Here is a 24,636-nt window from a genome sequence, read left to right as displayed (position 1 = left end):
AGTTTACGCGCAAACATAGACGAAACAACCGATTTAATCACTTTCCAATAAAAGTTTTTTTTAAAAAACCTTCCAGTAAAAACACCTCATTTTTAACTAAAAATAGCAAAATTAAATGTTCGTGAAGGCGTTTGACTTGAGTTTGAGAAAAAGTAGCTTTCTTTCAGCTTTTACACAAAGTAGCAGTTGCGTTTTGTTTTCGTTTGAACTAGCTGTCAAAGCGACACCGCGATACGAATTGTGATTTTTGTTAGTCGTCTAGTCGCGTTGTAGTTGAAAATATTACCTCAGGCACTGATTGAGTTAAGTACTAGACCTACAATAATTGAAAAAGCATTCACTTTAACAACCGCCAAAGCATAACCAATTTCTCCAATGAATATTCAATTATATGCTGTTAGAATAAGGTACAATATTGAATTGAGAGTACTCATATTCTGGTAGGTTGATATCATGTGCGTGCGTATCAAACAAATTCACACACCAAAAATAAACATCCATTGGGGAAAATCATCATTTTTGTAATAATTTTGATTAGTATGACATAGTATGATGAAGATTTCTAGAAAAAAAATACTGTCTGAAAAATTAAAGTATTTAAAATTGACACCAAACAATTAGTTATTAATAACAATTAACATTTTCGAAATCCCTAATATTTGGTAAAATAATTTTACATAATTATGAGATCTATTTGAAATAACTCAAGTAACGATTAACACCGCTTCAATCTTTATAAACAATCAAGACAAGACTTATCAAGACATCAATCCCGAATTTCAGCACCTCATTATTGTTGTACAATAACACTATAATATTTCCTAATTTAAAAATTTTGATATATTCTTATAACCTCTTCAGTCACTAATGGAAAACTGTAATCTTTGAATGCAGTTTTTTTTTCTTTCAAAAAATAAAGAACTGTTTTCTTTGAGTAAAATTTTCTATCTACAGTATTAAGAGTAATATCCCTCCAGGTGGCATTACAAAATTCCACCCTGTATAATTTCATTTTTGACCGAAGTAGATCAGTGATTAAGAACTCTGCTACTACGTCAGAGGTCCTAGGTTTGACCCCCGCAAAATGCAAACATTTGTACGAATTAAAATATGTATATTATGTTTGAGTGAGTTTTTCTACTATGTTCCGTTGAATAGTTCACGTTTACTTAGATAGGGATTAAATGGCGCTGTATTTTGCAAGATTACCCCATTAATTCATATTAAAGAGGTACGACCCTCTATATTTAGTGACTGAAGATTTTCTGACTTGGTATTAAATAAGCAAGCATGGATGGAATTATATTACTGCGGTAATGTAGATTTACTACTAAATTATTTTCAAGTTTTCTCAAATTACGTATGATTGTTTTATTATTAATATCTACCTAAACATCGTCGTCTTTGGAAATCATGTCCAGTTTCAGCTGTTCTAACTGCAGTTGTCGCCTGATAGAGCCAAGTTGGGTCAAAATGCTGACGTTTTTGCCTTCTTCATTAGGTACTGATTTCAGTATGTTCTTCTGAACAACTGGTACCTTCCACTTGTCATCAATTTTCCTCATCGCCTCGCTCAAGTTTGAGCCAGTTTCGACCCTATCGCTTTGTATTACAGGCGAATGTCGTAAAACCGGTATGGGTAAAGAATCAATTGGGTCTTGTATACTTTTCCTCTCTTTCGCAATCGGAACATTTTTGGATTTAGGTCTCTCGTGTACAAGAACTTTTTCTGTTTCTGCAACTTTACCTATACCGTCATAATCGTAGCGGTTGAAATCGAATCTATCTTTAAAATTAAGGTTCTTCCTCAAATAACTATCGACGTCATAGTTTGGAGAGAATATAGAATCGTCGGGTATATTCATCGAATAGGGTTTCCTCTCGTACGGTTCAGATTTCTCTGAGTACCGAGAATGTTCTTTGTTTTGGTAAACTCTCTCTTGAGTTGGCTCGTTAGCTGTTAGCCTGTAGTTTATGTCGTGGGGTAGTTCAGTTTTCTCTAGGGGACGGATCTGTCTCTCTTCTTCCCTCTCTATTCGAGGGTAGTTGGATCGGAAGTATGAGGGTAGTTTGGTGTCGGTGTCGCTTTTGGAGGTGGTTATTCGTTTGGGCAGAGATGTGAGTTGAGATGTGGATAACGGAGCCCGTAAAAGCTTTAGTTGTTCATTGTCGATGTCCTTTTGTAGTTCTTTGCGCTTTTTGTCGTATTCCATTTTGTTTTCTTGGATCTGTAAATAAAATATATTTTAAATAAATGAAAATGTGAAGATTCAGAATTTCTATGTGAAAAAATAAAATCTCTCAGAATAATAAATAAACCTATACATTTTTTTAAAGATATTTTTTTACTGTAATTAAAATTTCTTAGCGATTAGAGTCGCTTCTCAAACAAAACTTTTTAAAATAAACAAATTGAAAAATCGTACTGCCTAAGGCGGGAATTAAACCCACGACCTTTCGCTTATTTATATATTTTTTTTACTGATTCCATTGGTTAACTATCCGACATTGGCATGTCTTTAGTGTAAAATAGTAATGAGTTATGTGTCACTAAGTGTTACTTTATTTATAAAGATGGAGTGAGGATTTGTGAATTAGATTTTCTTTCACGCAAAAACTAATAAAGCTTTTTTATAAATAAACTCACCGCGGTATCAATGTGATGCCGTTTATCCATTTCTCTGTCTTGAGCCACGCGCAGCATTCTCAGTTGTTCTTCCAATCTCCGCATCTCGGCTTGTTCAAGCATTCTGCAAATTGTTGATTATTTATTTATTTTATGTAAAGCTATCAAACAGGAGATCAGAGAATATATTGTTAAGTTAGCTGCCAGAGAATAAAAAACCTTAAAGCATTAAGCTCGCCCTTTGTTCCAATTACATATTAACTAAATCTAAATATAATTATACAGGGTGTTTGGTAAATGGGTATATGAGCCGACACTAGCCCATGTTAACATGGGCATATAAATGATATGGTGAAGTCAGAAATTTGATATCATCATTTTATTTTTTTAAATTTTCATACAAAATAAATTTTATAAATTCCGATTTGTATAAAAATTAAAATAGTTAAAATGAAGATATCAATTTTCTGACTTCACCATACCNATGGTGAAGTCAGAAATTTGATATCATCATTTTATTTTTTTAAATTTTCATACAAAATAAATTTTATAAATTCCGATTTGTATAAAAATTAAAATAGTTAAAATGAAGATATCAATTTTCTGACTTCACCATACCATTTATATGCCCATGTTAACATGGGCTAGTGTCGGCTCATATACCCATTTACCAAACACCCTGTATAACTCAAAGGTGACTGACTGACATAGTGATCTATCAACGCACAGCCCAAACCACTGGACGGATCGGGCTGAAATTTGGCATGCAGGTAGATGTTATGACGTAGGCATCCGTTAATAAACGATTTTACGAAACTCCACCCCTAAGGGGGTAAAACGGGATCCACGCGTACAAAGTCGCGGGCGGCCGCTAGTGGAATATGAGTTTCAATAAATAAATACTCACTTTTCTCTAGATTTCCTCTCTTCCCGTATCCGTTGTTGTTCCATAATCTGATTCTTCAACTCTTGTTGGTAGAATTGACGCCTAGCTGCGGCCTCCTAATGTTTATTAAAAAAGATGTTGATTAAAATGTTGTAGTACACGCCAATAGGAACTGGCATTTTTAAATAATACCGAATAACTTGCATTGACACCAAACCGTGTTTGGTAAAAAATTAAAAAGAATAATAAAAATAAATAATAAATAAATGACACGGTTCATCACATGACAAAAGTATACAGAGTCAGAAATAATGACTTTCTTTTGATTTTAAAGCATCACCAAACGTTTATTTCTTTTTAGCCCGAAGATTAACTAGCAGATAATGCCTAACAGTGTTAAGTTCGCCTTACCTTCTCAGCCTGCAAGTTGCGCATTTGTATGGCGTCTGCATCGAAGATGGACGGCATGTACGAATGGCGGAGGTCCGACGTCAGCTTGTCGCGGTTCGATTTCTTTAGCAGGGTAGATGAGCGCTCTGGAAATACATAAGAAGAAATTAAAATAGTATACTCTATGAGACTTCTCACTATAGGCTTTATACAGAAGCTCAAAGTTGCACAGCGTGCTATGGAGAGGGCTATGCTCGGTGTTTCTTTACGAGATCGAATCAGAAATGAGGAGATCCGTAAACGAACTAAAGTCGCTGACATAGCCCGACGGATTAGCAAGCTGAAGTGGCAATGAGCAGGACACATAGTACGCAGAACTGACAGCCGATGGGGCAGCAAGGTTCCGGAGTGGAGGCCGCGTACCGGAAAACGCAGCGTGGGACGTCCACCCACAAGGTGGACCGACGACATCATAAAGGGAAGCGCTGGACGCAGGCCGCTACCAACCGATCAACATGGAAAGCATTGGAGGAGGCCTATGTTGAGCAGTGGACGTTCTATGCTTGAAATGATGATGATGACTATGATTTTGACGAATGTTTCAACTAAAGTACAGCTGGACAAAGGCCTTCTTCCCAAGGATTTACATAAGGACCGGTCCTACGCTGCCACCATAGTCGGGCCACACTAGTCTTTCGGCCACCTGAGAACTTTTCTGCCCCAATGGACATCATTTCTACGAGTTCTTAAGTTTGTCAATTCTTCAACGAATCTCCACATTTTTAATTCGGAGAAGGTAATTCCTAGGAATAACTAGCTTAGCACGCTCCACCGCTCTTATAGGTGCTTTGAGTTTTTTTAAGAGACCCATAGTAAAGACCACGGAAATCCGTAAGTGATTATAACATTATAAGTAATTTTAAACAAAAAAAAATCATGATAACATAGCTTAGGAGCGTTCGGGGGCCATAATGTAGGGGACAACTCCCTCTCCCCTTTGTTTGAGCTGTCAAAAATAAGACGACACCAACCCCCGACAAAATTGCTCAAACGGGGACTCACAATCTAAGTCCTACCCCGCAGCGCGGTCGGGGGGCGTTTGGGGGCAACTGTGTATGGAGATAGCTCCCTCTGTGCTTACGTGAGCTGTGTCTTGTTGGAATGGAAGCTAAAAGGTATCTACTAGTTCCCAAGTGTCTAGTAGGTTTCCCACTAGTCCCCTAGTGTCTGGTAGGTTCCCACTAGTCCCCAAATGTCTGGTGGGTTCGGTTCACACTAGTCCCTAAGTGTCTAGTAGGTTCCCACTAGACCCCAAGTGTCTAGTAGGTTCCCACTAGTCCCCAAGTGTCTGGTGGGTTCCCACTAGTCCCCAAGTGTCTAGACGCTCTCCACTAGTCCTCAAGTGTTACACTCTTGATTGGGTTGCAAGCTAGTGCAGTCTAGCTAGACGGAAGGTCCCCACTAGTCCCCGTCCACTCACCGTCGAAGTCCCCTAGGCTCCGGCGGCGCTCGGCGCCCCCGCGCGGCGCCCACGCGGCCGGGGGGCGCTCGGGGGCCACCGTGTGGGGGGACAGCTCCCGCTCCGCTTGCGTGAGCTGCGACTTGCATGGGGAGGGGAGCTGGAAGGGAGACACTAGTCCCCAAGTGTTCAGACGCTCTCCCAAGTGTCTAGTCGCTCTCTTAAGTGTCTAGACACTCTCAAGTGTCTAGTCGCTCTCTTCTTAAGTGTCTAGACACTCAAGTGTCTAGTCGCTCTTCCAAGTGTCTAGTCGCTCTCCCGCGTGTCTAGTCGCTCTCCCAAGTGTCTAGTCGCTCTCCCGCGTGTCTAGTCGCTCTCCCGCGTGTCTAGTCGCTCTCCCAAGTGTCTAGACACTCAAGTGTCTAGTCGCTCTCCCAAGTGTCTAGACGCTCTCTCAAGTGTCTAGACACTCGAGTGTCTAGTCGCTCTTCCAAGTGTCTAGTCGCTCTCCCAAGTGTCTAGACACTCAAGTGTCTAGTCGCTCTCCCAAGTGTCTAGACGCTCTCTCAAGTGTCTAGACACTCGAGTGTCTAGTCGCTCTCCCAAGTGTCTAGACGCTCTCTCAAGTGTCTAGACACTCGAGTGTCTAGTCGCTCTTCCAAGTGTCTAGTCGCTCTCCCAAGTGTCTAGACACTCAAGTGTCTAGTCGCTCTCCCAAGTGTCTAGACGCTCTCTCAAGTGTCTAGACACTCGAGTGTCTAGTCGCTCTCCCAAGTGTCTAGACGCTCTCTCAAGTGTCTAGACACTCGAGTGTCTAGTCGCTCTTCCAAGTGTCTAGTCGCTCTCCCAAGTGTCTAGACACTCAAGTGTCTAGTCGCTCTCCCAAGTGTCTAGACGCTCTCTCAAGTGTCTAGACACTCGAGTGTCTAGTCGCTCTCCCAAGTGTCTAGACGCTCTCTCAAGTGTCTAGACACTCGAGTGTCTAGTCGCTCTTCCAAGTGTCTAGTCGCTCTCCCAAGTGTCTAGACACTCAAGTGTCTAGTCGCTCTCCCAAGTGTCTAGACGCTCTCTCAAGTGTCTAGACACTCGAGTGTCTAGTCGCTCTCCCAAGTGTCTAGACGCTCTCTCAAGTGTCTAGACACTCGAGTGTCTAGTCGCTCTTCCAAGTGTCTAGTCGCTCTCCCAAGTGTCTAGTCGCTCTCCCGCGTGTCTAGTCGCTCTCCCGCGTGTCTAGTCGCTCTCCCGCGTGTCTAGTCGCTCTCCCTTGTGTGTAGCCGCCCTCACAAGTAACTTGCCGCTCCCCACTAGTCCCCGTCCACTCACCGTCGAAGTCCCCTAGGCTCCGGCGGCGCTCGGCGCCCCCGCGCGGCGCCCACGCGGCCGGGGGGCGCTCGGGGGCCACCGTGTGGGGGGACAGCTCCCGCTCCGCTTGCGTGAGCTGCGACTTGCATGGGGAGGGGAGCTGGAAGGGAGACACTAGTCCCCAAGTGTTCAGACGCTCTCCCAAGTGTCTAGTCGCTCTCTTAAGTGTCTAGACACTCGAGTGTCTAGTCGCTCTCCCAAGTGTCTAGACACTCTAGTGTCTAGGCACTCTCTCAAGTGTCTAGTCACTCTCCCACGTGTCTAGTCGCTCTCCCGCGTGTCTAGTCGCTATCCCAAGTGTCTAGACACTCTAAGTGTCTAGGCACTCTCTCAAGTGTCTAGTCGCTCTCCCGCGTGTCTAGTCGCTCTCCCAAGTGTCTAGTCGCTCTACCGCGTGTCTAGTCGCTCTCCCGCGTGTCTAGTCGCTCTCCCGCGTGTCTAGTCGCTCTCCCGCGTGTCTAGTCGCTCTCCCAAGTGTCTAGTCGCTCTCTTAAGTGTCTAGACACTCCCAAGTGTCTAGTCGCTCTCCCAAGTGTCTAGTCGCTCTCTCGCGTGTCTAGTCGCTCTCCCGCGTGTCTAGTCGCTCTCCCGCGTGTCTAGTCGCTCTCCCGCGTGTCTAGTCGCTCTCCCGCGTGTCTAGTCGCTCTCCCGCGTGTCTAGTCGCTCTCCCTTGTGTGTAGCCGCCCTCACAAGTAACTTGCCGCTCCCCACTAGTCCCCGTCCACTCACCGTCGAAGTCCCCTAGGCTCCGGCGGCGCTCGGCGCCCCCGCGCGGCGCCCACGCGGCCGGGGGGCGCTCGGGGGCCACCGTGTGGGGGGACAGCTCCCGCTCCGCTTGCGTGAGCTGCGACTTGCATGGGGAGGGAAGCTGGAAGGGAATAATATGAACACATGAATAGAAATATCTTATCGTAAGTCAAAATCTATATAAATAAAAATGAATTGATGTTCGTTTGATTAAAACTCGAGAACGGCTGGGCCGATTGAGCTGATTTTGGTTTTAAAATGTTTGTCGTAGTCCAGGGTAAGTCTAAACGGTGAGTAAATACGCGCGCGATATTGTTTTTCTGTGACAGACAAAATTACACGCGGGCGAAGCCGCGGGCGGAAAGCTAAATAAATATCCTTGGACATTTTACACTGCGCTTCTAGCTTCTAGTCCCAAACTAAGCAAAGCTTGTACTATGGGTACTAGACAACGGATATAAACATACTTAAATACTTTCTTTTTGGTAAATACATACTTATTATACATAGAAAACACCCAGTCCAATACAAACAAAATATATCAAAGTCAGACGGGTTCACCCATGACATTGGGTTTGTTTACAGTTGGTATCGCATCTCGTTGGCCCTACTTTAGTAAACAATCAACAAGAGTTGTTTAAAGTTCTTCGAGTAATCGAAGTCTGCAAACAAAGTTTGGAAAGCTGAACAGATTATGAAACTCTCGATCAAGTTTCCTTTCGAACAAAAAAATACAAATACAAAAGAGAGGAGGGGGAAGAGGGAGGGAAGATGCCATAAACATTAATACTCATAATGTAAAACTTACCCTGAATAGTTCTGAATCATCAGTTTGAACGGCCACTGATAAAGGCGCGGACACACTGTCCACTTGAACGCCTGTGTCCACTCGACTGAAAATGAAGAAACAAAAACCCTGCATTTATAATGTTGCCAAGACAAGACCATTATTGGACTGTCACAAAGTGACCAGTAATTCCTTTATTGCTGTGATACTTTCAATAGACTTTTTTTTTATTTTAATATGTAACTTAATGTTAGATTATATTATATATTAAACCTATAACTAATACAATAAATGATTATTTGATTTGATTTGATTCTCTAAGATCTTAATGAATGAATTGATTATTTATAATTCTTAATAAAATAGATGATTTGACTTCTTAAAATTTTTGAATGTCTTAACAAGACGAAACATGTTGAGCTTGATTGTTTCCACTGACACCTGTATGTACTGTACCATGTTTCTGTGCAAATAAATAAATTATCTATCTAATCAGATCTCATGTAGATCCAGTTACATCTGTTAATCAAGCTCTACGCTCCCTCCAAGGTAAGGGAAAAAATAATTCTGTTAATAAAAGAAAATATTAACTTGATCACACTCACTTGTTATAAGAGAACGTAGCTACATGTCCAGTATAATTCTCACTGGCTCTCCTTCTCTCCGGGCTGCGTCTCTCCGCTATCCGCCTCGCCCTGTCTCTCTCCTGGCGCTCCCTTTCTCTCTCCTGGCGCTCTCTCCCCAGGAAAAAATATATTTACAAAAGAAAAGATGTATCCTACTTACTTGTTATAGGAGAACGTAGCTACATGTCCAGTATAATTCTCACTGGCTCTCCTTCTTTCTGGGCTTCGCCTCTCCGCTATCCGCCTCGCCCTGTCTCTCTCCTGGCGCTCCCTTTCTCTCTCCTGGCGCTCCCTTTCTATCTCCTGGCGGCTCACTCTCTCCTGGCGCTCTCTCTCCAGGAAAAAATATATATTTACAAAAGCAAAGATGTATCCCACTTACTTGTTATAAGAGAACGTAGCTACATGTCCAGTATAATTCTCACTGGCTCTCCTTCTCTCCGGGCTGCGTCTCTCCGCTATCCGCCTCGCCCTTTCTCTCTCCTGGCGCTCCCTTTCTATCTCCTGGCGGCTCACTCTCTCCTGGCGCTCTCTCTCCAGGAAAAAATATATATTTACAAAAGCAAAGATGTATCCCACTTACTTGTTATAAGAGAACGTAGCTACATGTCCAGTATAATTCTCACTGGCTCTCCTTCTCTCCGGGCTGCGTCTCTCCGCTATCCGCCTCGCCCTTTCTCTCTCCTGGCGCTCCCTTTCTATCTCCTGGCGGCTCACTCTCTCCTGGCGCTCTCTCTCCAGGAAAAAATATATATTTACAAAAGCAAAGATGTATCCCACTTACTTGTTATAAGAGAACGTAGCTACATGTCCAGTATAATTCTCACTGGCTCTCCTTCTCTCCGGGCTGCGTCTCTCCGCTATCCGCCTCGCCCTTTCTCTCTCCTGGCGCTCCCTTTCTATCTCCTGGCGGCTCACTCTCTCCTGGCGCTCTCTCTCCAGGAAAAAATATATATTTACAAAAGCAAAGATGTATCCCACTTACTTGTTATAAGAGAACGTAGCTACATGTCCAGTATAATTCTCACTGGCTCTCCTTCTCTCCGGGCTGCGTCTCTCCGCTATCCGCCTCGCCCTGTCTCTCTCCTGGCGCTCCCTTTCTATCTCCTGGCGCTCTCTCCCCAGGAAAAAATATATTTACAAAAGAAAAAATGTATCCTACTTACTTGTTATAGGAGAACGTAGCTACATGTCCAGTATAATTCTCACTGGCTCTCCTTCTCTCCGGGCTGCGTCTCTCCGCTATCCGCCTCGCCCTGTCCCTCTCCTGGCGCTCCCTTTCTATCCCCTGACGGCTCTCTCTCTCCTGGCGCTCCCTTTCTATCCCCTGATGGCTCACTCTCTCCTGGCAGTCTCTCTCCCTCTCCCCAGGAAAAAATATATTTACAAAAGAAATGATGTATCCCACTTACTTGTTATAAGAGAACGTAGCTACATGTCCAGTATAATTCTCACTGGCTCTCCTTCTTTCTGGGCTTCGCCTCTCCGCTATCCGCCTCGCCCTGTCTCTCTCCTGGCGCTCCCTTTCTATCCGTGTCTAGTCGCTCTCCCGCGTGTCTAGTCGCTCTCCCTTGTGTGTAGCCGCCCTCACAAGTAACTTGCCGCTCCCCACTAGTCCCCGTCCACTCACCGTCGAAGTCCCCTAGGCTCCGGCGGCGCTCGGCGCCCCCGCGCGGCGCCCACGCGGCCGGGGGGCGCTCGGGGGCCACCGTGTGGGGGGACAGCTCCCGCTCCGCTTGCGTGAGCTGCGACTTGCATGGGGAGGGAAGCTGGAAGGGAATAATATGAACACATGAATAGAAATATCTTATCGTAAGTCAAAATCTATATAAATAAAAATGAATTGATGTTCGTTTGATTAAAACTCGAGAACGGCTGGGCCGATTGAGCTGATTTTGGTTTTAAAATGTTTGTCGTAGTCCAGGGTAAGTCTAAACGGTGAGTAAATACGCGCGCGATATTGTTTTTCTGTGACAGACAAAATTACACGCGGGCGAAGCCGCGGGCGGAAAGCTAAATAAATATCCTTGGACATTTTACACTGCGCTTCTAGCTTCTAGTCCCAAACTAAGCAAAGCTTGTACTATGGGTACTAGACAACGGATATAAACATACTTAAATACTTTCTTTTTGGTAAATACATACTTATTATACATAGAAAACACCCAGTCCAATACAAACAAAATATATCAAAGTCAGACGGGTTCACCCATGACATTGGGTTTGTTTACAGTTGGTATCGCATCTCGTTGGCCCTACTTTAGTAAACAATCAACAAGAGTTGTTTAAAGTTCTTCGAGTAATCGAAGTCTGCAAACAAAGTTTGGAAAGCTGAACAGATTATGAAACTCTCGATCAAGTTTCCTTTCGAACAAAAAAATACAAATACAAAAGAGAGGAGGGGGAAGAGGGAGGGAAGATGCCATAAACATTAATACTCATAATGTAAAACTTACCCTGAATAGTTCTGAATCATCAGTTTGAACGGCCACTGATAAAGGCGCGGACACACTGTCCACTTGAACGCCTGTGTCCACTCGACTGAAAATGAAGAAACAAAAACCCTGCATTTATAATGTTGCCAAGACAAGACCATTATTGGACTGTCACAAAGTGACCAGTAATTCCTTTATTGCTGTGATACTTTCAATAGACTTTTTTTTTATTTTAATATGTAACTTAATGTTAGATTATATTATATATTAAACCTATAACTAATACAATAAATGATTATTTGATTTGATTTGATTCTCTAAGATCTTAATGAATGAATTGATTATTTATAATTCTTAATAAAATAGATGATTTGACTTCTTAAAATTTTTGAATGTCTTAACAAGACGAAACATGTTGAGCTTGATTGTTTCCACTGACACCTGTATGTACTGTACCATGTTTCTGTGCAAATAAATAAATTATCTATCTAATCAGATCTCATGTAGATCCAGTTACATCTGTTAATCAAGCTCTACGCTCCCTCCAAGGTAAGGGAAAAAATAATTCTGTTAATAAAAGAAAATATTAACTTGATCACACTCACTTGTTATAAGAGAACGTAGCTACATGTCCAGTATAATTCTCACTGGCTCTCCTTCTCTCCGGGCTGCGTCTCTCCGCTATCCGCCTCGCCCTGTCTCTCTCCTGGCGCTCCCTTTCTATCTCCTGGCGGCTCTCTCTCCTGGCGCTCTCTCCCCAGGAAAAAATATATTTACAAAAGAAAAGATGTATCCTACTTACTTGTTATAGGAGAACGTAGCTACATGTCCAGTATAATTCTCACTGGCTCTCCTTCTTTCTGGGCTTCGCCTCTCCGCTATCCGCCTCGCCCTGTCTCTCTCCTGGCGCTCCCTTTCTATCCTCCTCGCCCTGTCTCTCTCCTGGCGCTCCCTTTCTATCTCCTGGCGGCTCTCTCCCTCTCCTCAGGAAAAATATATTTACAAAAGAAAAGATGTATCCTACTTACTTGTTATAGGAGAACGTAGCTACATGTCCAGTATAATTCTCACTGGCTCTCCTTCTCTCCGGGCTGCGTCTCTCCGCTATCCTCCTCGCCCTGTCTCTCTCCTGGCGGCTATCTCTCTCCTGACGCTCTCTCCCCAGGAAAAAATATATTTACAAAAGAAAAAATGTATATTACTTACTTGTTATAGGAGAACGTAGCTACATGTCCAGTATAATTCTCACTGGCTCTCCTTCTTTCTGGGCTTCGCCTCTCCGCTATCCGCCTCGCCCTGTCTCTCTCCTGGCGCTCCCTTTCTATTTCCTGACGGCTCTCTCTCTCCTGGCGCTCTCTCTCCCTCTCCTCGCGCTCCCTTTCTCGCTCTCTCTCCTCGCGTTCCCGTTCTTTCTCTTCGCGCTCGCGCCGCTCCCTTTCAGCTTGCTCTTTCGCCTCTTGCTTCTTTTTTGCTTGCTGCGAAAGACAGTTACAATTTGAATTATGTTAAATGTGAATTCGTGTACACAAAGAAACTGAGGTATGTGAAAATCAAAAGGTATAATTTTTTTTTGAGTAATTTTTGTTTTGTTTCATGTTGACTGATGTTGACCAGCGAATTATTACGGACATTGGCAACTCAGACAGAAGCTCATCAGCTCGGTCCACAGCTGAACGTAAGATTAAAAGAACGTAAGATCCCAAGGAGCGTCATAGAACACAATCTCTGCTTTTTCCAATGCAGCCACTGCTAGCTACATTTTTAAATTCGTCGATCCATTCAGACGTTAACTGCCGTTTATAAGAAATTGCTACTTTTAACTTAGGCTACCTAAGTTAAAACTTTCTAATTTAACCTTTTAAACCTTTTAACTTTCTAACTCACCGATCCAAATACTCTCTGTACTGCTGCTGGCGGACCCTGCGCAGCGTGTGGTAGCAGAGGCGCTCGCTTTTGTCAGAGAACTTACAGGTACTACTTAATTTAGCATCACTGGTAGTTGGGTCTAGATTTGGCCTACACTCCTCACGCTGGCCAGAAGGGTTAGGGAGGCCGCATATTAGTTCCTTAGTCGCCTCTTATAACGTCCATGGGAAGAGTGGACTGTGGGTCTAATGTAACCCCGTCAAACTTTCCCAGCTCTTGACTTTAGGCTCACCTGATCCAAATTCTTCAAGTAGCTATTGCTGCCGGTACGCCAGCGTCCACAAGCTTCCCTGTTGAAGTTAAGAGAAGTTTTTTCTAGATTCTTCTATCTCACCTGGTCCAGGTACTCCCGGTACTGCTGCTGGCGGATCCTGCGCAGCGTTTGGCGGCGACGCTCGCATTTATCACAGAACTTACAGTGGTGGAAACCATCTCAAACCTTCCTTATTATAGAAATAATGTTCTAGATTTGTCTGTCTCACCTGGTCCAGGTACTCCCTGTACTGTGTAGCAAAAGCGTTCGCTTTTGTCAAAGATCTTAGAGTGGTGGGAAGTGGGAAGCGTCCCCAAACTTCCCAGCTGTTGAAGACGCTCTTGATATTAGGCTCACCTGGTCCAGATACTCCCTGTACTGCTGCTGGCGGATCCTGCGCAGCGTGTGGCGGCGGCGCTCGCATTTGTCAAACATCTTAGACGTGGGAATTGGGAAGCGCTCGCATTTATCAAAGATCTTAAGAGGGGTGGGAAGTGGGAAGCAAGTCTAGATTCTTCTATCTCACCTGGTCCAGATACTCCCGGTACTGCTGCTGGCGGACCCTGCGCAGCGTGTGGCGGCGGCGCTCGTACTCGCCGAGCCCGAGCAGCGCGTCGCCCGGCGCGCGCTCCCGCGCCAGCAGCGGGTTGTTGGGCGAGTACTCGCCGGCCTTCAGCGTCACTGGTAGACCCAAGATTGGATGGCCTACACTTCCAATGCGAGATAGATGAATTAGGGATGCCTTATCTTCGTAAATTCTCCCGAAGTCACCTCTAAAGAAGTCTCTGACTGGTGGGGAGGCGTGATGTTGGCAAAATCTCCCACAGTCGCCTCTTGCGGCGTCCATGGAACGAGTGAGTAGTAGCGACCATGGCATTTGTCAAAGAACTCACAGTGTTCTCGCCTCTTACGACATCCTCAGGAAGAGTGAAGCCGGAATAGCCCCTTTAAACACATGCAAGCTCTTGACTTTTGACTTACTTGATCCATATCATGCTGGAATATACCCCGTAATTTTCCGGCTTCCCTCGTGTCTACTCGATGATCTATTCACAGAAACAAAGAAGTTGTAGTAATAGTAGTGGCAACGGCATTTAAACGTAAGCTAGCTCTTGACTTTAGCTCACCTGATCCATATAGTCTCTGTTTGGTCGCTGGCATATCTTCCGAAAAGCTCGCTTTTGTCAGAGAACTGACAGTGGTGGGAACTGTCTCCAAGCTTCTCCATTGTGCTAAAAAACATGTGTTTGCTTGCTCATCTGGTACAGATACTCTCTGTACTACTGCAGGCGTATCTTCTGAAGGGTCTGCCACACCCTTATATTTGTCAAAGAACTTACAGTGGTGGGAACTATCAACAAGCTTCCTTGCTGTGGAAAATAAGTTGGCATTTGTTTTCTTCTCTGTCTCACCTGGTCCAGATACTCCCGGTACTGCTGCTGGCGGATCCTGCGCAGCGTGTGGCGGCGGCGCTCGTACTCGCCGAGCCCGAGCAGCGCGTCGCCCGGCGCGCGCTCCCGCGCCAGCAGCGGGTTGTTGGGCGAGTACTCGCCTGCCTTCAGCGTCATTGGAGACCGAGGATTGGATGGCCTACACTCTCCACGAGGACTAGTGGGGGAGGCTTGAGACCCAGGTATTAGATGTGACCTATGCTCCCCAGGCTGACTGATAGGGAGGCTTGATGTTTGTGTCATTCTCCCTTAGTCGCTTCTTACGCCATCCATGGAAGAGTGATGCTGGAATGGCTCCTTTAAGCTTGTGCTAGATCTTGGTTTTTGGCAGGCATTTATTCCATAGTTTTCCGCCTTCTCTAGGACGCATTGATCCATTAACAGAGACAAAGAAGTGACAGTGGTGTTAGTGACAACGGCATCTAAACGTAAGCTAGCTCTTGACTTTAGCTCACCTGATCCATATAGTCTCTGTTAGGCTGCTGGCATATCTTCCGAAGCGTGTAGTAGAAGCGCTCACTTTTGTCAGAGAACCCTCCCCAGGCTTGCTTATGGTGGGTGACAAGAATGTATATTCTTGCTAAGACTCACCTGGTCCAGATACTCCCGGTACTGCTGCTGGCGGATCCTGCGCAGCGTGTGGCGGCGGCGCTCGCATTTATCAAAGATCTTAAAAGTGGTGGGAAGTGGGAAACTTCCCCAAGCTTCCCTGTTGAAGTAAAGAGAAGTTTGTTCTAGATTCTTCTGTCTCACCTGGTCCAGGTACTCCCGGTACTGCTGCTGGCGGATCCTGCGCAGCGTGTGGCGGCGGCGCTCGTACTCGCCGAGCCCGAGCAGCGCGTCGCCCGGCGCGCGCTCCCGCGCCAGCAGCGGGTTGTTGGGCGAGTACTCGCCTGCCTTCAGCGTCTCTGGAGACCCAGAGTCATCCAGGTAACGGATTTGGCCTACACTCTTCAAGCTGACTGGTTGGGGAGCTTGATTTCCCATATTTCTCCCTTAGTCGCCTCTTACGACATTCCCAGGAAGAGTGAAGCTGGAATGTCCTCTTTAAACACATGCAAGCTCTTGACTTTTGACTTTCTTGATCCATATTATGCTGGAATATACTCCGCAATTTTTCGGCTTCCCTCGTGTCTACTCGTTGATCCATTCACAAACACAAAAAAGTTGCAGTGATGATAGTGGCAACGGCATTTAAACGTAAGCTAGCAATTGACTTTAGCTCACCTAGTCCATAAAATATAGTCTCTGTTTGGCTGCTGACATATCTTCCGAAGCGTGTAGCAAAAGTACTAGCTTTTGTCAGAGAACTTACAGTGGTGGGAACCGTCTCCAAGCTTCTCCATTGTGCTAAAAACATACGTTTTTGCTTACTCACTTGGTCCAGACACTCTCTGTACTGCTGGCGTATCTTCTGAAGTGTGTTGCAGCGGTGCTAGCACTTGTCAAAGAATTTTCAGTGGTGGGAGCACTGTTGTGGTAAAAAGAAGTTGACTCTAGATTCTTCTGTCTCACCTGGTCCAGGTACTTCCGGTACTGCTGCTGGCGGATCCTGCGCAGCGTGTGGCGGCGGCGCTCGTACTCGCCGAGCCCGAGCAGCGCGTCGCCCGGCGCGCGCTCCCGCGCCAGCAGCGGGTTGTTGGGCGAGTACTCGCCGGCCTTCAGCGTCACTGGGGGACCCAGGATTGGATGGCCTACACTCTCCACGAGGACTAGTGGGGGAGGCTTGATGTTCTCCCTTAGTCGCTTCTTACGCCATCCATGGAAGAGTGATGCTGGAATGGCTCCTTTAAGCTTGTGCTAGATCTTGGTTTTTGGTAGGCATTTATTCCATAGTTTTCCGCCTTCTCTAGGACGCATTGATCCATTAACAGAGACAAAGAAGTGACAGTGGTGTTAGTGACAACGGCATCTAAACGTAAGCTAGCTCTTGACTTTAGCTCACCTGATCCATATGGTCTCTTTTTGGCTGCTGGCATATCTTTCGAAGCGTGTAGCAAAAGCACTAGCTTTTGTCAGAGAACTTACAGTGGTGGGAACCGTCCCTAAGCATCCTTCCTGTAGAAAATAAGTTGGCTTTTGTTTTCTTCTCTAGCTCACCTGGTTCAGATACTCCCTGTACTGCTGCTGGCGTATCCTCCGCATTTTCTACCTTAGTCGCCTCCATGAACGAGTGAGGCTGGAATTGCCCCTTTTAACTTGTGCTAGATCTTATAATGACGTTTTTGCTGACTCACCTGGTCCAGATACTCTCTGAACTGCTGCTGGCATATCCTCCGCAGCGTGTTGCGGCGGCGCTCGCATTTGTCAGTCAAAGATCTTAGAGTTGTGGGAAGTGGGAAGCGTACGCTCTAGATTCTTCTGTCTCACCTGGTCCAGGTACTCCCGGTACTGCTGCTGGCGGATCCTGCGCAGCGTGTGGCGGCGGCGCTCGTACTCGCCGAGCCCGAGCAGCGCGTCGCCCGGCGCGCGCTCCCGCGCCAGCAGCGGGTTGTTGGGCGAGTACTCGCCGGCCTTCAGCATCACTGGGGGACCCAGGATTGGATGGCCTACACTTCCAATGCGAGATAGATGAAATGGAGATGCCTTATCTTTGGAAACTCTCCCGCAGTCACCTCTAAGAGTCTCTGACTGGTGGGGAGGCCTGATGTTAGCAAATTCTCCCACAGTCGCCTCTTGCGGCGTCCATGGAAAGAGTGAGTAGTCGCGACCATGGCATTTGTCAAAGAACTCATAGGGGTGGGAACCTTTCCCAGCAAGCTTTCCTATTGTGGCAAAAAGCATACTCTTTGTACCTACTGCTGGACCATGGCATTTGTCAAAGAACTCATAGGGGTGGGAACCTTTCCCAGCAAGCTTTCCTATTGTGGCAAAAAGCATACTCTTTGTACCTACTGCTGCTGGCGTATCTTATCTTCCGATGCGTGTACCAGAGGCGCTCGCTTTTTTCGGTGAGAGGAACCGTCCCCAAGCTTCCTTATTTGTAGCAAGAAAGTATGTTTTTTCTAGATTCTTCTATCTCACCTGGTCCAGATACTCCCGGTACTGCTGCTGGCGGATCCTGCGCAGCGTGTGGCGGCGGCGCTCGTACTCGCCGAGCCCGAGCAGCGCGTCGCCCGGCGCGCGCTCCCGCGCCAGCAGCGGGTTGTTGGGCGAGTACTCGCCTGCCTTCAGCGTCATTGGAGACCGAGGATTGGATGGCCTACACTCTCCACGAGGACTAGTGGGGGAGGCTTGAGACCCAGGTATTAGATGTGACCTATGCTCCCCAGGCTGACTGATAGGGAGGCTTGATGTTTGCATCATTCTCCCTTAGTTGCTTCTTACGGCGTCCATGGAAGAGTGATGCTGGAATGGCTCCTTTAAACTTGTGCTAGATCTTGGTTTTTGGCAGACATTTATTCCGTAGTTTTCCGGCTTCTCTAGTAAGTACGCGTTGATCAATTGACAGAGACAAAGAAGCTAGCTCTTCTTGACTTAACTCACCTGATCCATATAATCTCTGTTAGGCTGCTGGCATATCTTCCGAAGCGTGTAGCAAAAGCACTAGCTTTTGTCAGGGAACTTACAGTGGTGGGAACCGTCTCCAAGCTTCTCCATTGTGCTAAAAAACATACTTTTTGCTTGCTCATCTGGTCCAAATACTCCCTGTACTGCTGCTGGCGTATTTTCTGAAGTGTGTTGCAGCGGCGCTAGCACTTGTCAAAGAATTTTCAGTGGTTGGAGCACTGTTGTGGTAAAAAGAAGTTAACTCTAGATTTTTCTGTCTCACCTGGTCCAGATACTCCCGGTACTGCTGCTGGCGGATCCTGCGCAGCGTGTGGCGGCGGCGCTCGCATTTGTCAAACATCTTAGACGTGGGAATTGGGAAGCGCTTGCATTTATCAAAGATTTTAAGAGTGGTGGGAAGTGGGAAGCAAGTCTAGATTCTTCTATCTCACCTGGTCCAGATACTCCCGGTACTGCTGCTGGCGGACCCTGCGCAGCGTGTGGCGGCGGCGCTCGTACTCGCCGAGCCCGAGCAGCGCGTCGCCCGGCGCGCGCTCCCGCGCCAGCAGCGGGTTGTTGGGCGAGTACTCGCCTGCCTTCAGCGTCATTGGAGACCGAGGATTGGATGGCCTACACTCTCCACGAGGACTAGTGGGGGAGGCTTGAGACCCAGGTATTAGATGTGACCTATGCTCCCCAGGCTGACTGATAGGGAGGCTTGATGTTTGTGTCATTCTCCCTTAGTCGCTTCTTACGCCATCCATGGAAGAGTGATGCTGGAATGGCTCCTTTAAGCTTGTGCTAGATCTTGGTTTTTGGCAGGCATTTATTCCATAGTTTTCCGCCTTCTCTAGGACGCATTGATCCATTAACAGAGACAAAGAAGTGACAGTGGTGTTAGTGACAACGGCATCTAAACGTAAGCTAGCTCTTGACTTTAGCTCACCTGATCCATATAGTCTCTGTTAGGCTGCTGGCATATCTTCCGAAGCGTGTAGCAAAAGCACTAGCTTTTGTCAGGGAACTTACAGTGGTGGGAACCGTCTCCAAGCTTCTCCATTGTGCTAAAAAACATACTTTTTGCTTGCTCATCTGGTCCAAATACTCCCTGTACTGCTGCTGGCGTATTTTCTGAAGTGTGTTGCAGCGGCGCTAGCACTTGTCAAAGAATTTTCAGTGGTTGGAGCACTGTTGTGGTAAAAAGAAGTTAACTCTAGATTTTTCTGTCTCACCTGGTCCAGATACTCCCGGTACTGCTGCTGGCGGATCCTGCGCAGCGTGTGGCGGCGGCGCTCGTACTCGCCGAGCCCGAGCAGCGCGTCGCCCGGCGCGCGCTCCCGCGCCAGCAGCGGGTTGTTGGGCGAGTACTCGCCGGCCTTCAGCATCACTGGGGGACCCAGGATTGGATGGCCTACACTCTCCACGAGGACTAGTGGAGGAGGCTTGAGACCCAGGTATTGGATGTGACCTATGCTCCCCAGGCTGACTGATAGGGAGGCTTGATATTTGTGTCGTTCTCCCTTAGTTGCTTCTTACGCCATCCATGGAAGAGTGATGCTGGAATGGCTCCTTTAAGCTTGTGCTAGATCTTGGTTTTTGGCAGGCATTTATTCCATAGTTTTCCGCCTTCTCTAGGACGCATTGATCCATTAACAGAGACAAAGAAGTGACAGCGGTGTTAGTGACAACGGCATCTAAACGTAAGCTAGCTCTTGACTTTAGCTCACCTGATCCATATAGTCTCTGTTAGGATGCTGGCATATCTTCCGAAGCGTGTAGTAGATAGAAGCGCTCGCTTTTGTCAGAGAACCCTCCTCAAGCTTGCTTGTTGTGGGTGGCAAGAAAATATGCTCTTGATATTAGGCTCACCTGGTCCAGATACTCCCTGTACTGCTGCTGGCGGAGCCTGCGCAGCGTGTGGCGGCGGCGCTCGCATTTGTCAGTCAAAGATCTTAGAGCGATGGGAAGTTGGAAGCGTACGCTCTAGATTCTTCTATCTCACCTGGTCCAGGTACTTCCGGTACTGCTGCTGGCGGATCCTGCGCAGCGTGTGGCGGCGGCGCTCGTACTCGCCGAGCCCGAGCAGCGCGTCGCCCGGCGCGCGCTCCCGCGCCAGCAGCGGGTTGTTGGGCGAGTACTCGCCGGCCTTCAGCATCACTGGGGGACCCAGGATTGGATGGCCTACACTCTCCACGAGGACTAGTGGGGGAGGCTTGATGTTCTCCCTTAGTCGCTTCTTACGCCATCCATGGAAGAGTGATGCTGGAATGGCTCCTTTAAGCTTGTGCTAGATCTTGGTTTTTGGTAGGCATTTATTCCATAGTTTTCCGCCTTCTCTAGGACGCATTGATCCATTAACAGAGACAAAGAAGTGACAGTGGTGTTAGTGACAACGGCATCTAAACGTAAGCTAGCTCTTGACTTTAGCTCACCTGATCCATATAGTCTCTGTTAGGCTGCTGGCATATCTTCCGAAGCGTGTAGCAAAAGCACTAGCTTTTGTCAGGGAACTTACAGTGGTGGGAACCGTCTCCAAGCTTCTCCATTGTGCTAAAAAACATACGTTTTTGCTTGCTCATCTGGTCCAGATACTCCCTGTACTGCTGCTGGCGTATCTTCTGAAGGGTGTGGCAGCGACGCTTATATTTATCAAAGAACTTACAGTGGTGCTGGTGGGAACTATCAACAAGCTTCCGTGCTGTGGAAATAAAGATTCTTCTATCTCACCTGGTCCAGATACTCCCGGTACTGCTGCTGGCGGATCCTGCGCAGCGTGTGGCGGCGGCGCTCGTACTCGCCGAGCCCGAGCAGCGCGTCGCCCGGCGCGCGCTCCCGCGCCAGCAGCGGGTTGTTGGGCGAGTACTCGCCTGCCTTCAGCATCACTGGCAGACCCAGGTATCGCTGTAAATAATAAAAATGCTTCACATCTTCTCTTCCCATAATAGAAAGGTAACACGACCAAACTCATTTATTTTTTACCCAGGAAACATCCATATTATTGAATATCGATGAGGGAAACTGGACTAAAGCCCGGTCCGTGAGCACGTAGAATTTTGTCCAATGACCCCTAGCTACCCATCATCGCTCACGCGTAATTATGTTGCTGTCGCGACTGAACGACTGGCACCCGCAGTGAGTGTGCGAGCGCGATAGCAACATAATTACGCGCGAGCAACAAGGATGGGTAGCTTGGGGTCATTGGACAAAATTCTACGTGCTCACGGACCAGACTATAGAAGACCTGTAATCCTGTATGACAGATTGCCAGTGTCTCCTCATCCGAACCATGAAGCTGTAAGTACGGCATCATTTGTAAGGACAAGGATCAGTTGTTGTACACATAGCAGAAAGAATTAACTTTCGGATATAGAAGCTGATATCGAAAAACACTCTAAAGACGAATAGCTGTTTAAATGTTTTTCGGACAGTCAGAAAATACATACAACGCAGCTCGAAGGCCTACAAAAGACTGCACGAAAAGAATATGATGGATATCACAGCGTGGACATAAAAATAAAACGAATACATAATAAATGATACACTTTTTTTGGTATCTATAAAGAATCTCTGTTGACGTGATTTACTGAAATGGTGACAATGACGTCACTGAAATGGTGATGGTGCCACTGAAAAATTCGGTGGCAAATAGTAAAAGAAAAACTTTATGGGTAAACAAATCACTCGTAATAGACTCTAGTTGACCCGCATAACTGAAAAAATGCTATTTGTATTTAGATTGGCCTTATTAAACATATGAAGAAGGCCTTGGAGTTTAATAGGTTGAATATTTACTATAAGTATTTACCACAAGAGGCAAAGCCCTAAGACGCGGCTTCCACATAAAGCGAGAGAAAAGGAGAGGAAAGGAGAGCAAAGGGGAGAAAAGGAGACGAAAAGAGACGTGTTTTGAATAACCATTCGGTTTGGTAGAAACCGGGCTTAAGTTAATAAATCAAATACGGTCAATTGAAAAGCAAATTAAAACTGTTTTTATTACAACATCGTATAAATAACCGTGAACATTCGAGAACTACAATAATAAATTCGGATGTCAATTAGACAACGACTAATTACATAATAACAATTAATGTCACACAATATAATTATTCGATCGCTCTTTTTACCCGACTGCGCCTAGAAGGATGGTTATGTTTTTACTTTTTTTGACGAGGAGGTACGAGTAATTCTTTGCGCACCGTCACCACTGCCGGGGGACAGGGTGGTGTGTGGGACTCCCGACGCCCTGAAAAGGGCACTGCTCCGTCCTGAAAAGGACAGGGTAAATATACTGTAGCGGACGAGGCGAAGAAGATCGGCAAGACCTAGAGCGAGATCAAGCGAGAAGCTCAAGACCGAACGAGATGGAGGACTGTTGTGGACGCCCTCTGCCCCCCATCTAGGGGACATAGGAACATAAGTCAAGTAAGTCAAATATACCCACTTAAAATCTCGGCGTTCCGTCATCGCCCGAGTGGGGGTGTCGCGAGTATCCGGCCGTAGCCTTTAGACTTCTGCGGATATATTTTTACTTTCTATTGTTTTAGAATCGCTGTGGAACAACGAGGAATCGTATTGTGGGTCAGAGACCGCTTCGAAAGCAGAACCGGGTGTGGCAACATGTAAATAAGTCTATTGGGTTGATTAGTCACAGCCTAAATAGGAAAGTCAGTCTAAAGTACACCCTGTTCTGAAGCACAACTGCCCAAGGTCTCAAAATAACTCTAATTTGTTTTTATCTGCATCAGTAGACCATCATCATGAGGTTCCAATAGAACTAGTGAGTCTTATTGTCCATTGGAATTGGCAAAAATACCAATGGTGTTGGTTTCTGATAGGCCGAATCGAAATCAAACCTGGGTTCCATCCCCGGCGTACCACTCGCTCTCTGGTTTATTATCTCGTATCACAAGCACATTTAGCTAACCACGCGGTGTTGACTGGGTCTTTAAAAAATTACAAAATTCTAATTTAGCTTTAACAAACGTCAAAAATCTGTCAAACATAAAAAAAAACTCGATACAAAAAACGCCGGTTATTGTTATGGTTACTGATTAAGTAAGATGGTGCAACCCAGGCTAACTTATACATTTTGTTTCGCATTCAAAAAGGTATTCAGTTTTTTTGCACAAAGTGAACTGGCTGATTAATCCGCGCTTTGTCGCGTGCACTGATGGCATGCAACGCACTCATTAATCACAGAGCGATTAACCACTTAATTAATTGATACAGCGATTGTGTGTGGACGTAATTACGTCGCGGGTAATATGCGAACACTTGGTAACGGAAACGACCGCAAAAAATCCATAAAAATATTTAAATGGCAAAAAAAATTTGCACATTTTTAAAAAATAACAACACAATGGGCTGAGAAGGCAGGGGCAGACACTAGGTCTGAATATAATAGAATAGAATAGAATAGAAAGTATTTGTTTGTCTCAAAACAGTACTCTTCTATAATAATTTGACGTGAATGGTACATGAGTGTAGAGGAAATAGTCATTATTATCATGTATAATTTATTTAAAATATTTCGGACAAACTACGAATATTGTTGAAAACGTAAAGCTGTTGTAAATTATGTTTGAAAGTTGAGCAACTATAATTTTTAACTACCTATGATTTAGTCATTTATAAAATTGCCCTAATCCACATTCTGACTTCAGCAAATTACCAATTACCATTTTCTACAGTCTGTTAAAAAAGTGTGTGCATAAGAATGGACGTTTATGTCTTTGTGAACAAGATTTTTTCAAAGATTTCATGCCATTATGTGTTGATTGCTTTGAATTTTATAACATCATTAGTGGTCGTATACTTTTAATTGTATGCCAAGAACATTTCTTCGGAAAGGCTATGGAAGCAAAGAAAAGCATTTATAAAGGCTGTTTCACGTGTTTTTTTAAACCACAAGGAGGTAGCTCTTGGCCTGTATCTCACCTGAAGGAAAGTGATGTTCAGGCAGGTGGAAACGACCCTCACCCGGAATCCTCAACCACAGAGGAACTGGCTATCTCACTTCCGTTGTTATGGCGACAGCCTTAGGGTTGGCTAAGACTGTGGTAACTTGCCAGGCGTCATTAGAACAAGCCCTAACACCATCTTAAACGAACAGAAAGATCTGCCCCCACTGGAAAGCGAACTAAATAAAGGTTTTCACATTGCATATTCGTAGCGCGTGACATTTCTTTTATTCGCTTAG

General features: G+C 45.8%; 1 protein-coding gene across 1 annotated transcript; it reads right to left on the bottom strand.

The window, feature by feature from the left end:
• Positions 1 to 613: 613 nt before the first annotated feature.
• LOC114359175 (trichohyalin-like) lies at positions 614 to 24,515 on the bottom strand. The gene is made up of 19 exons (XM_028313457.1): positions 24,506 to 24,515; positions 24,375 to 24,424; positions 21,165 to 21,338; positions 12,525 to 12,793; positions 11,340 to 11,424; positions 10,339 to 10,652; positions 10,093 to 10,244; positions 9,711 to 9,819; positions 9,467 to 9,616; positions 9,266 to 9,415; positions 9,044 to 9,214; positions 8,279 to 8,363; positions 7,356 to 7,591; positions 6,653 to 6,872; positions 5,383 to 5,590; positions 3,924 to 4,048; positions 3,534 to 3,628; positions 2,648 to 2,750; positions 614 to 2,228 (listed from the first exon to the last, which is right to left on the bottom strand). Exons 1-19 carry the CDS (start codon positions 24,513 to 24,515, stop codon positions 1,389 to 1,391), a joined length of 3,546 nt encoding a protein of 1,181 aa, XP_028169258.1. The 3' UTR covers positions 614 to 1,388.
• Between the last annotated feature and the right edge of the window lie 121 nt (positions 24,516 to 24,636).

Source organism: Ostrinia furnacalis, unplaced genomic scaffold (assembly GCF_004193835.3).
Source record: "Ostrinia furnacalis isolate ACB-3 unplaced genomic scaffold, ASM419383v2 OfSCF4245, whole genome shotgun sequence".
NCBI lineage: Eukaryota > Metazoa > Arthropoda > Insecta > Lepidoptera > Crambidae > Ostrinia > Ostrinia furnacalis.
The sequence above is the reverse complement of the archived record's forward strand: the minus strand, read 5'-3'. Positions and strand labels throughout refer to the sequence as shown.